Below are 12,120 nucleotides of genomic sequence, written 5' to 3'. Positions count from 1 at the left end.
CATCCCCTCCCCTTATCCTTTCATTTATCTCACTTGTGCATCATCGTGTCATCCATCAGCATTGTCACTGCATTACCTCATAATGTGTCCAGGTCATGATCTGATTCAGTTGTTGCTCAGTAAATTACAGAGAAAAACCTTGGCTTCAATTTAATATCACATCTTATTTCCTTAGCCATTTGTGTGTGTGTGTGTGTTTTTTTTATTACTCCAAAGTCTGCATTGGTTTGCATTGTAGTATAAAATGAAACAAATGCACTTTTTTTTATTAAAATTAAATAAAAAAAAAAACAATTTTATTAAAGTAAGAAATTGATTATGAACATTATGGTTTTATTTGACTGGAATTAAGTCATTATATCACAATATAAATATGGACACAATAAAAAAATTCTAAATTTATTTATATAATACATTTTAAACGTTGTATACATAAGGGAGAAAGAAAAACATAATTGACAAATGTGTAATTTTATGAATTGTATGTTTCTCTGCACTTTTTAAGCAGATTACTAGTGACTTGTTAAAGGTTTATACTTTAAATGTAACCCTCCCACTGTTGTCAACTACTGCCAGAAAACAATGATGCAAGTGAAAGGCACCTCTGCACAGAATGGTTGACAGTGAGTAGGTGTGTTTGTACTCGTTTTCCATATGACATTAATAATCCACCGGAAAGTGAAAGGTAAGGGGATAATGAATTTTAAGTGCCAGCAGGAGAATCACTGTAGCAAAGACAAACTAGTTAGTTTCCTTGGCTCAAAGCCTTCTCTTTCATCATTGGACGCTCTCTTGTTGGCTGTTACAGGCCGGGTGTGCTTATATCAGCACCTTGCAACTATTCCTCTCACTCATATGCACGCAAACACTCCCATAAAACCCCTCTCACACACACACACACACACACACACACTTCTGCAGTGATGAGTTTATTCATCAGCATACACATTTGTTCTCAACAATTAGCTACTGCGGGCCAAAGCTCTTTGTCCCTTTCTGCCTCTCTTTCCCGCTTTTCCCCTGTTTCTCCATTCTTCTGTGCATCTGTACTTGTAATCAGCAGATATATTTAGCTGAGGCCTGATGGGAGGGAGAGGGGTGGGCAGAGAAGTCCTAATGTGATTTTTGGTGGAATACAATCTATTGTTAATGGCGTTAGGCTCTCCTTTGATCCAGTATAAATCTTCATTAGGGAAGGCCCGGGTCCCAGGTTCAAGAGCAACGTGATTAGGAGGCTTTTAAAATGACGTTACATCAGCCTCCTAATTGGTTTACTGTTTGCTGGGGCAACATCAATCATTAGCCCAGTAACCACACAGCAAATAAATTCACTCTGCCACTGACACCCTAATGGCAGACACTGGCAAAGAGGGAAAGTGAGGCTCACAGGCACACACTCTCTTTCTCTCATTCGCTCATTCTTCTTCACATACACCCACACTTTTTGTTCTGCGGCTTCTTTCGGTCTCTGCTGAACATGTACACACAGAGACGGCGGGCAAGAGAAACAAAGAATGAAAAAAAATGACAGAGACGCAGAAAGAGGTGCAAAGAGGCAAATGGGAGCATGGAGAGAGAAAGCCAAACTTTGACTTTTGAAGTTGTTTAATGAGATATCTTGCATAAAAATTCAAAAAGAAGAAAGACAAAAAAAAAACACACATTCAAAGTGCAACAGTAAAAATAGATGGAGAGTCTGAAAGGGAGACCAAGAGTTATAGGGAGTCAAAGAGACAAAAAGCAGAAAGCTGATGGGAGGTTAGAGGGTGAAAGAGAGATATTTGGATGGAGGGAGAACAACATTCAAATGGAATTGCAAATTGCCATGTTTCCCAGCCAGGACTGGTGATCTAATGGGTGCAGAGAGAGTCTTTGGCTTTGGGCGTCCATTAAAATCGACCTAAATGAGTTTTAAGTGGCAGACTGGCACTGAATGAACACATCCTGGCATGTTTGAAGACACGGCAACGGCTGCAAGGAAATAAAACACCTCTAACAGTTGACTTTCTCTGCATGCTCTGTGAGAGTGCATGCCTGTCTGGATGTGTGTGTTCTGAGAGCTCCTGTTGAGAGTGGACGCTGGGCAGGAAATGAGTCTTACCAAGCCAGGCAGAAAGTGACCACTGTGAGATAATCCTCAGGAAGCTGCATGCTGTTTGTTTGTTTGTATGTTTATGTGTTTGTGAGAGTGTGTATTTTTTGTAAAGTAGTCCACCATTACCTAAGCTACCAGGTGGACAGACATGACTTGTGTTCTTAGTGAAGCGTGACAGGTGAATAGGAACGGAACGTCGTTGCCAAGGATTGGCTGGGAATTGGGTCTGTGAATGTTTATATGGGAATACTGTCTGGCTCGGAGCACCTGTCTGGGTAAGCTCCCCCGGAACGACAGGAGAGCTGAGACGGCCAAACGGAGCGTAGCAGATCGCTCCTGGAAAGAGCTAGCATTAGCGCTGTCTCTGGACATTCATTATGCATGGGGAATGCTAAGCTATTTTTAGCCCAAGCCTCTTGTAACGTGGCTAGCTCTGCACTGCCAGGGAAGCCACCTCAAGTCACCGTCGAAACAAAGAATGTTTAATGGCTTTGTTGAAACAAATCTACAGAAACAAAGGAACAACAACGCTAATGCTAATGCCCATGCTTCCAAATGGTGCTTATGTAAGGGATATATTTGCATAACAGTGGGATGATTTGTGTGTGTGTGCGCATGTATGTGCATGTGGGTGAAATGCACACATGCATTTCTGCTCGCTGTTTGTTTTTGGCTGAATCTGAAGACGCTTCTCTGGCGTATTATTGCCTCCTAATTAGACAGAGATGACTAGCCAAGGCAGAGGCGGTGCGTGCGTGCAACTTTTTCTCTTTTTTTGTGTCTGCATGCGTTTGTGTTTATGCCGTTTTTTTTATTTTATTTATTTTTATTATATTTTATTTTTTGGCAGCATGTGTGTTCGTGTGTGTGCACATCTTAGTTTCACCTCAAGCTCTCCTTCCATTGCGCTCAGCTGCTGCCGGTCTGAGAAGAATGACAAATGGACAGCACGTCAAATTCTGAGACAGAGGACGAAGTGTATGAAGCAGGGGCACATGGGAATGTACCACCTTAAACATAGCAATTAGAAGAGGTGCATCGGTCTGCGAAGCAGTGGAGATATGGGCCGTGAAATACAGAGATGGAGAGATGGAGGGAGTGAGAAGGACAGACTGAAGGGTGGGAGCTGAGCAACGCAATGATCCCTTTTAAAGTGCTGAGTGTGCATCTCAGCTGCACAGACATGTAGATGCACATGCTGCCCAGTGACTTTTCTCTCTTTACTGCAGAAAATGTCAATAAACACTTTGCCCATTCAGGGCCACAAAACAAACTGCCTTGGTTAGTTCCTGCTGCCTCTTGGCCACACATAGACATACACATACTGTGAGATTAATAAAGTGTGGCGAGGTCCTGCCTCTCACTCTTGTGTGTGTGCCCAGTGTGCTTTACACGGAGCGGCAGGTTTGCAGACAGGCTTATGCTTCTCTGTTGAATGAGGCCCCCTTGAATTGGTGAGCATAATGAACTTCCAAGGATTAGCCCGGGCCAAACCCACCAGCTTACAGCTATACTCCCCACTCTCCAGTCACAGGGGACTTTGGAAAGAATAAAGTGGGTCAGGCTTCAGCAGCAGTCAAAAAGTCTCTGAGTTTCTTCACAAAAAGTGGCCAAGAAGAACAGTGGGCTGTTGAGATCTTTTCACGATCATTGTTTACGCACAGCAGAGATTGAAAGAGAGAAGAAGAAAAAAGGGGGAAAAGATGAAGCGGAATAAAATGTGATCTGCTTGGCTGCTCCCTAATTGCTCCATTTCCTTCCCGCGTGTTTTGTGTTTTATCAGACTGGGTCCCGAGTAAAACTGTTCCTATTAGCCAACCTGCAGGTTGTACTTTAGCAACCAGACAATTCATCTGACTAAGTCCCTTTTTCTTAATTTATTGGGTCCATTTACCTCCAGCGTACTTGTTACTGTGCTCTGCCTCTCTTCCAGTGGTTAGTCAGATTTGTGTTTCTGCGGCCAAAACAGCGTGTGGCTTTTTCTTTAGGAACTCTGTGTGTGTGTAAGACAAGAAACTACCTTGTGTCTCAGCCTTGAAGCTCTGGCAAACCCCACTCTTCAATATGTTCCTCAGACAATTTTAAAGCACTTTTTCAACTGACTTAAAATGCACATGAGAATTAATTAATTTGATGCCATCCATATATTCTAGATAGATATATTTTAGCTTTCCCAAATTAAAGTGATTTGTAAAAAGTTATTTGTAGGAGGCATTTTATTAAACATAAATGGCAAAGATCGTTCTCTATCGTTTAACATTCATCATTCATTTAGCATGACAATCCATGGCAATGCTGGTGCTCCCAGAAGGCAGACAAAATACATGGACTCATAGGTGGTACTTTTATCAGGATTTACTTTTGCCCGGCATTATCTGGTGACATGTAATTGAATTTTGCTGCAAGATTATAGATAATAGGATTGCCATCTTTTCCTTTGAAAGGAAATATTGAGATCTTTATTACAAAATGAAGCAGATGTGAGTCCCTGGAGCAGCTGCAGGATACGACTCAGTCCCTGTGTAACAGTGTAGTGTCCGGATTGTTAAACAATGCACTTTTCTTTGCCTCTGAGTACACACACAGATAGACTGACACAACACTTACGCACAATGCAGCAGTTCATGGACCTATTAAAACGATATATTCCTCTTCCATACAAGGTGGGCATATTTTATTCATCTGAATTTGGATGAAAAAAAAACTGTTCAATATTTATAGCTGGAAAGTGAACAAAGGGAAAAGGCATGCGTCTTTGTACGAAGATTTAAATACAGCAGACAGCGGGTAGTGTGTGAACAAGGGAGTGACGAGTTTTAGTTTTCCCTCTGTGTGTTTGCGCGCACAAGCTTGCGTTTTCCCCCTTATACGTCTCTGTGTTTTGTGCATTGTTTCTGATAAAAGTATTTATGCAGATTTGATGTCGTAGGGGCGGTTTTTTTTCCCACATTTAAAGGGACATTGCGAGGAGGGGTAAGTCAAGTAAAATGTATTTATAAAGTGCTTTCAACAAACACGCTTTGTCTCGGAGTGCTTTACATCTCAGCAAAGGACAACAAACAAAATGCAAATAAATGAAGGAGAGAAAAAAATGATACAAGGGAGGAGGGAGAAGAGGAGGGGGAGGGGTAGGAGGGCAAGAAGTAAAACGTCTGCATACTTTCATTTCCACTCTGGATGTATGATGCCAGACTTTTCCTGCAGGTGTTTGTCTGCATGTATGTTTGCATATGAGTGTGTGTGTGTGTGTGTGTGAGTGTGTCTGTGCATGCACGCGTGTCTGTTTCTCCCAAGAGCATCTTTGCGTGTGCAAACAGATGTTTTGTGTCTCTCCTGTGAAGCGGAGGTCAGGCCCCTCCATCTTTCTCTCGTCTCCTTCCCCTCTTCCCTTGTTCTCTTCTTTCATGAGCATCTGTTCTTTGGGGCCATGTGGGTGACACCTGCGCCCCAGTGGCAGCACAGAGGAATCAGGTCACCTTACAGACTGGTCGCCATTACAGCTGGAGTTGTAAGGGAGCTTGCTGCCCCCATCCTGGAGGAAGGGAATGAGAAAGAGGGACATGGAGACTAAGGGATACGCACACATTTTATTCTTGGATTAATTTGCATAATGTGGCTACTGTATGCATACACGCTCTATTTTTGCCTTCAGGTGTGTGTGTGTGTGTGTGTGTATGTAAATTTAGTATCATTTTTGCCTCTTGACTGACAAATATAAAGTAAAGTGGAGAAACACCTACTCATCACTCCTCTTCTCAGAGACTATATATTTATGTATAATTTTCAAAAAGATGACAAATGGAGGAGGGCAGGTGTGATCACACAGCTTAACAAAGCACTTGCATTTGTTCTTTTCACCCCAAAAGTATGTGGGCATATGTTTCCTAACTCCATCCTTTGATCAGAACGAGAAAGGCAATGTGCACACAAACACAAAATATTATAATGGCTTCCACGCGTAGACGTACAAAACAGTGATGAAAGTGAGATTTGTAGTTTGGTTGAAAGGAAAAAAAAAGTAATTTGTGTTTTAAAGCTATAATTCACAGCCAAGTGAACCATCAACGTGTGTTTTGCAATATTTCAATTCAGTCTACTTAAGAATAAAGGTGTAGACAATTTGTCAGAACATGGGCAGTTTCTTTTTAACTAAACCAGTGACTTTTTATCAGCTGTGCACTGATGACTTGCACCTGCCACAAATAGTCTGGTGATGGTACACGATGTGTGTCGTGCCCTGTACTGACTCGTATGTGGTTTATTGATTTTGTGTACAAGCGTATACGCGTACACCCTGAAGACAGTCTTAAATCTGACTCAGAGAGCGAGAGGATGAGAGGATGAGAGGGAGACGTAGAAAGGTGATGTGTGAATGGGTGTTCTTGTCATCCGGGTTTGTTTTTCAGCTCTCTCACTCAACAGTCCATTAGTTCAGTGTTGGAGCGGCTGGTATTGGATTCTCGCTGACATGTTCTCCCAAGTCTGGGAGCAAGCACATTGTGCTGAGTGCTCTCTCTCTCTCTCTCTCTCTCTCTCTCTCTCTCTCTCTCCCTCTCTCTCTGTACGCACATGCCCATGCACACACGCACACACACACACGTGAAGAAAGTGAAAGAGGGACAGGGGTGGAGGGCCTGGCTAAAAATAAGATGGTCAAAACATGTTGTGAAAGCCTGTTTATCCGATTTCATGCATTTCACTCAAGTTCCTCACTATACCAAGTTATCGACCGTTTGAAAAGTACAAGACTTAACCTCACAAAATGGCTCAGAAGTAGCACGTAATGAAATGTTAATTGGGTTCAATCCTACCTGGTGAGTTTGCTGTTGTGAAATAAACAAAAAATGACTACTGTATAAAGTAGTTTAATCTGCTTGTTCTAATTTATGGATTTGCCTTCATCTGGTGGAGGATAAATCCTTATCTGCGATTAATTCCCCTCACAATTAAGTTCAGCTCTTTAATAGCTCTCTTTCTTGTTGTTTTCCTTGCAGGGGCTTCTAACCACCACAGTCAGTCCACACTACAGCCTCCACTGCCCCCACCGCACAACCACCACACCTTATCGCACCAGTCTGCAAACAGCCTGAATAGAAACACCCTGAGAGGGGGACGCAACCCGATTCACGCCCCTGCTCCCGGCACTGGAGATGGGCCGACCACCCCGGAGTCAGTCCAGTTACAAGACAGCTGGGTGCTCAACAGTAACGTCCCGCTGGAGACCAGGTCAGAGAAAATTGTGTTTTCTTTCCACTCTTCTATGATTTTTTTACAGTTGACAGGTTTACCTGACGTTGATATACGGAGACACTTGCAGTATGCACAGCAGTGGAGTGATCAATAGTACAGACTTGAGCGGTCAGAGACGTGCTGCTTCAACAGCATTCCTGTGAGGACATGGATGGTGTCAGGGTGAATTGCAAGAAAAGACCGTCAGAGTAGAGATCAGGCTGAAAAGTTAACAGGTAACATTTAAGAAAACAAGTAAGACTTTTGACACTATAGCTCAAGGAGATGGCTGGCCCTCGCACCGAGAGTGAGCAACATAGCTTGGATAGTTTACAACAGAAATAAAGCAAAAGTTTATTCAAGCAATCCATTTATTGACTCGTGTTCTAGATTTGTTTGCAAACCATTCCTCCTCTGCGAAGCAGTTAAATTGGACTGATATCAAATAGAGTGGATTTGGATTACATGCAGGGCACATCCATAAAAATTAAGACTGTGATACAACTCTGTTCCAGTTCACCAATCGTGAACGAAAGATTGAAGAGCCAAAGGAATATGTGTCTATTTAACAGGAATTAAATTCAGTGTATTGGCCTGTTGTTTTAGGTTCTGTGTAACTGTATGAGATAGCTGTTAATAGTGATTGACTAAGGTATGAAGTTATGTCTGTTACGGGAGATTTGAACCCCTTTGAATCCTTTGTTTTCCATGACAGAAAATGGCCACAGGTCTTTTGGGGATGACTGTTTGAGTGGCATCTTTATTACTCATCCATTCATTGTTTTTTCTTTTTGTTTTTTGTTTTTGGTCACCTTTTGTACTTTCTTATTTCTTGACACAGGGAAAACATTTCCATGTCAGACTTACAGTTTTAAAGTCTTCGCCTCTCTCTTCTACCTCCATATGCTTTCTTCCGCTAACATCTGTCATTTTAACTAGATATGTAGGGGCAGCGCGCATGGGACGATGTTCTCTGTCTCTCTCTGTGCTCTAATGCAGCTCAAAACAAATCTCCAGTTTTGGCCTGCATGACCAGTCACCGCTCAATGATGGTTCTGAGAAACTTTTGTTCATGTAGTATCATTAAACTGATGACACCATTACATCCCCAGTGACCTTTACTTTACACCCACCTGAGATCAGTGTTTTTTTTCAAACAAATTATTGATTGTCCTCACCATGATGAGTTTTTGTCTTATACAGATTTTTATAAATGTCTAAGGTGGCTGATTTATTTTTGCAGTCGTCCAGGGCCATGACATACAGCATGAATGTCCTGGATCAGCAGTAAACAGAGAGGCAGAAGGTGTGAACTCTTCAGGAGCAGCTGAACAGCTCAAACGATTTCTATCAGCATACTCTTTTTAGCACAGTGTCATTTGTTACCACTAGACAAAAGCTACACTTTTCAGTTCACTGAGCAAACATAATACTGCTGAACGTGATGCTGCAGCGTGTCACTGAACGTATCCCGGCCGTCATTCTAATGAAATGTATGAGCCTCCTAACTGAAAAAGAAATGACTCTTCGCTGCAGATTTTCAAAAATGCACTCGTCGGATGCCTTCTCTTCCTCGTCCCCAAGCAAGACACATAGAAAAAGATGCCATGTGTCAAAGCTATTATACATTCATCCAAGAGTGAGGGAGCACGAAATACAAACCATTTCACACAACCTACACATTCCCTTTTGCCAGTACACAAAGAACATTTACCAGGCAAACCGAGCATTCATGCACGGTATTACTATTCATGGGGCATGCAGTGAGGGAGACACTGCCTACATGCATGCTAGCATGCACACACTCAGTCTGAAAGCATTTACTCTGCAAGCGGTAGTTATGTTTCTCCTGCTGGGCACTGGGGCTTCCAGCTCTGACGGTCCCAGAGAGTGAGCTCCCCCAGAGTGACAGTGCTGTGCAGTATTTATGAGGCCTGGCCATGTTTAATTCAACCCCACTGATCTCAGCCTGTGCTTATGCATAGCATCGGCGTGTATGATGGCTAAGAAGAAATGCGCTGTTATATTTTCACTTGCCTATTGTTTATTTAGACCTGTGTTACCATGGTGACATCATTTATGCCATGCACATTGTTTGAGAGGAGAGGAGATTATTTTTAGAGATCTACTGGTGTGTGTATTTCTATGGCTGATGCCGATCTTTAGAAATCAGGGCAGAAGATATGCTAATATGCAGATCTGATTTCCTTTTTACCTGAATCTAATGTACTTTGGTCGAATAATAAGTGATACAAAAAAATGAATTAACTGAAATAAAAATGTGTTGAATAACACTCCACCCCAATCTGCATTTTGTGTTTGCACAGCAGTCGTCTTATGAATGTTAAATAAAAGAATGCATAATCTGAATATTAAATAAATTAAACAGGTAATCAACAAACTTAACTTAAAGTTTTAGTGACTTAGAGGCATTTATCATGTTTCTGAGAACAAACGTGTAAACTGCACTACTAAAAAATGGCAAATTTGGCCTGATTTATTTGCCTGTCTGCTTAATTGTTCTACCTTTTTTTCATGATATCTGCTGTTGCGAATGATGCATAGACGTTGTTGTGCTTGCCATCCTTGCAGACTTCGATGAAGCAGCACACACAGACTCACACATGCTGTTGAGCACTCTGTGATGCCAGTGTTTGGTCATGTTCATGTGGTGGGGTTGCGCATGGCTCAGAGCCTGTTGCTGTGAATAGAGCCCAGAGAAGCACACAGACTTTCCAGCACCACCCTCCAGCCCAGATTGGACCCTCCTGTCTGGTCTTGGCGATGGCTGAGGCTGGGTGGGCTGGCTGGAGCTGCTGGAGATTGTGACTGGGTCAGAGCCAGTCGGGCAGAGCCAGAGAGTCACACCACCCTGCTGGAAGAGCCCGTCCTCCATCTCATTATAACCAGCAGCTTGGAGATGATGAGTATGTGAGGGAGGGAGGCAGCCTGCTTACGTTTGTATCCAAGCACGTGTGTTCTCTTTCACTGCAAATATTCCCCACTGTAATCATATGTAAATCTTGGCATTTGTTGTCCACTCGTTATAGTAAATGTGTGTGACTGCGCGTGTGTGTTTTGGCATGACCCACTAGTTTGACAGCTCTGAGAGGATGAAGATTGATCACCTAAGAACACCCCAGGGCTTGGATGACTGGCAGGGAAAGCGAGAGATAGGAACAGACGAGGGTGAGGAAAGGTAGAAGGGGGAGTGTGGTTATATAGCAGAGAAATATAACACACGAGAGCGACACAGGGGGGTAAATGTGAAGGAATGGTTTACGGTAGAGGAGGGAGAGATAAAGAGGGAGAAAAATGGAGGGAGGCAATGATTGAAGGAGATTGTTTTGTGTGGAGTATGTGAGAGAAGATAGAGAGGCAGGGCAGGGAGATTGGGCCCCATGGAACATGGATACATTTACTGGTGTGAGATAAATGAATATAGATGGCTGGTGCCACTCAGTGTGTGTGTGAGAGAACATGCATTTTTCAGCAACCATGCCTTTGCACGTGTGTGCATGGGGTTTGGGATTTGACAAGAAAGCACCCGATTTCCAATTGGTCCCTGGAAGCCTCTTGGCTATCTGATTCCAGTTTCAAGCTCTCTGTGATCTCTGGACATTCACCTGCACCCCCTGCTCACTCTGCCCTGCTGTGGGACATAACACTAGTGGAGGAATACGGTCAATGGGGGAGCTGTGGTATCTCAGTTTATCTGTATGTATCGGTAGAGGTGTGTGTGTGTGTTACACCAAGGACACATTTGAAGATGCTACCTGTAGAATCAGCAGGGGGTGAAAGACAAAAGGAAAGACAGAGAAACCACTGTGATATGCATGCAGAGCTTATGATCTTCATACAATAAACATAATATCCAATATTATTATGCAGAACCACCACATCACTCCCCTGCCCACACTCGTTGCCCTACTTACTTACTGAGGTCCTATCCCCCTTAGTGGAGCATTGGCGATCAACAACACTCGTGCCTGTCTGCCTGTCTCCAGCTGGTTCCTCATTTCTGCAGTTCCACCTCAGTGTCTCATGTGCAGCTGTTGGTAGGCAATCTCCTCTTCCTTTTTCCCTTGCGAGTTCCAAGTCAGAGCCTGGCAGGTGATGCTGGATGCATGCTTTCCTTAGGATGTGTCCAGTCAAGCAGCAGTTCTTCCTCAGGATCTGCTTGGCAACTGGGTCATGTTCGCACTTTTGCCACAGCTCATCATTACTGATTCTGTCAGGCCACCTGATGTTAAATTATGCTCCCTAGACAGGTGTTAATTGAGGTCTGAATCTTCTGCTGCATTATTTTGTTTTTCCTCCATTTTTGTGCCTATAAGCTGATCTCTCTGGTGGCTCAAATTATTTTTTAAGCAGGTCAAAAGCTGCTCATGCTTTGCAAATTCTGGCCGTGATGGTGTTAAAGGTTGTGTTTGACCTTCAGGATTTCAGGTTTCCTCTCCTGTGATCCCTGCTCGTGTTCTTGCTTCCCTGCTTCTGGCTGCAGTTGTGTAAGAGGAGCACTACGTCATCAGCATAGTCAAGATCTTCCTGTTCCCTGATAAAATGCTGACTGCACCTTGTTTGATCCGAGGAGCCATGCCAATGATTTTCCAGTATGAGCCTGAGCAAGCAAAGAAAATTTAAAAACAAACTTGTGAAAGGCAAGTTCAGCTCCATTGTGTTGCAAACCAGATTAGGTTGCAACTGAAATAATACACTATAAGACAGAACTGCACTCCCCTGTCACTGCCATTTCAACTTTGATTGATTTTCAAATGTGTATGTGAAGTACACAG

At 43.0% G+C, this 12,120-nt stretch overlaps 1 protein-coding gene across 6 annotated transcripts in view; it reads left to right on the top strand.

The window, feature by feature from the left end:
- Positions 1 to 12,120, top strand: part of tenm2a (teneurin transmembrane protein 2a) — a 206,023-nt gene that overhangs the window by 141,678 nt on the left and 52,225 nt on the right. For all 6 annotated transcript variants that reach the window (XM_044040585.1, XM_044040584.1, XM_044040590.1 and 3 more), the window contains one exon: positions 7,090 to 7,321. In XM_044040585.1, coding sequence (XP_043896520.1) covers positions 7,090 to 7,321 — 232 coding nt within the window. The remainder of the gene's footprint in view (positions 1 to 7,089; positions 7,322 to 12,120) is intronic.

The sequence above is a fragment of the Solea senegalensis genome, linkage group LG12 (genome assembly GCF_019176455.1).
Source record: "Solea senegalensis isolate Sse05_10M linkage group LG12, IFAPA_SoseM_1, whole genome shotgun sequence".
NCBI lineage: Eukaryota > Metazoa > Chordata > Actinopteri > Pleuronectiformes > Soleidae > Solea > Solea senegalensis.
Note: the sequence above shows the minus strand (reverse complement) of the source record. Positions and strands in the feature narration are given on the sequence as shown.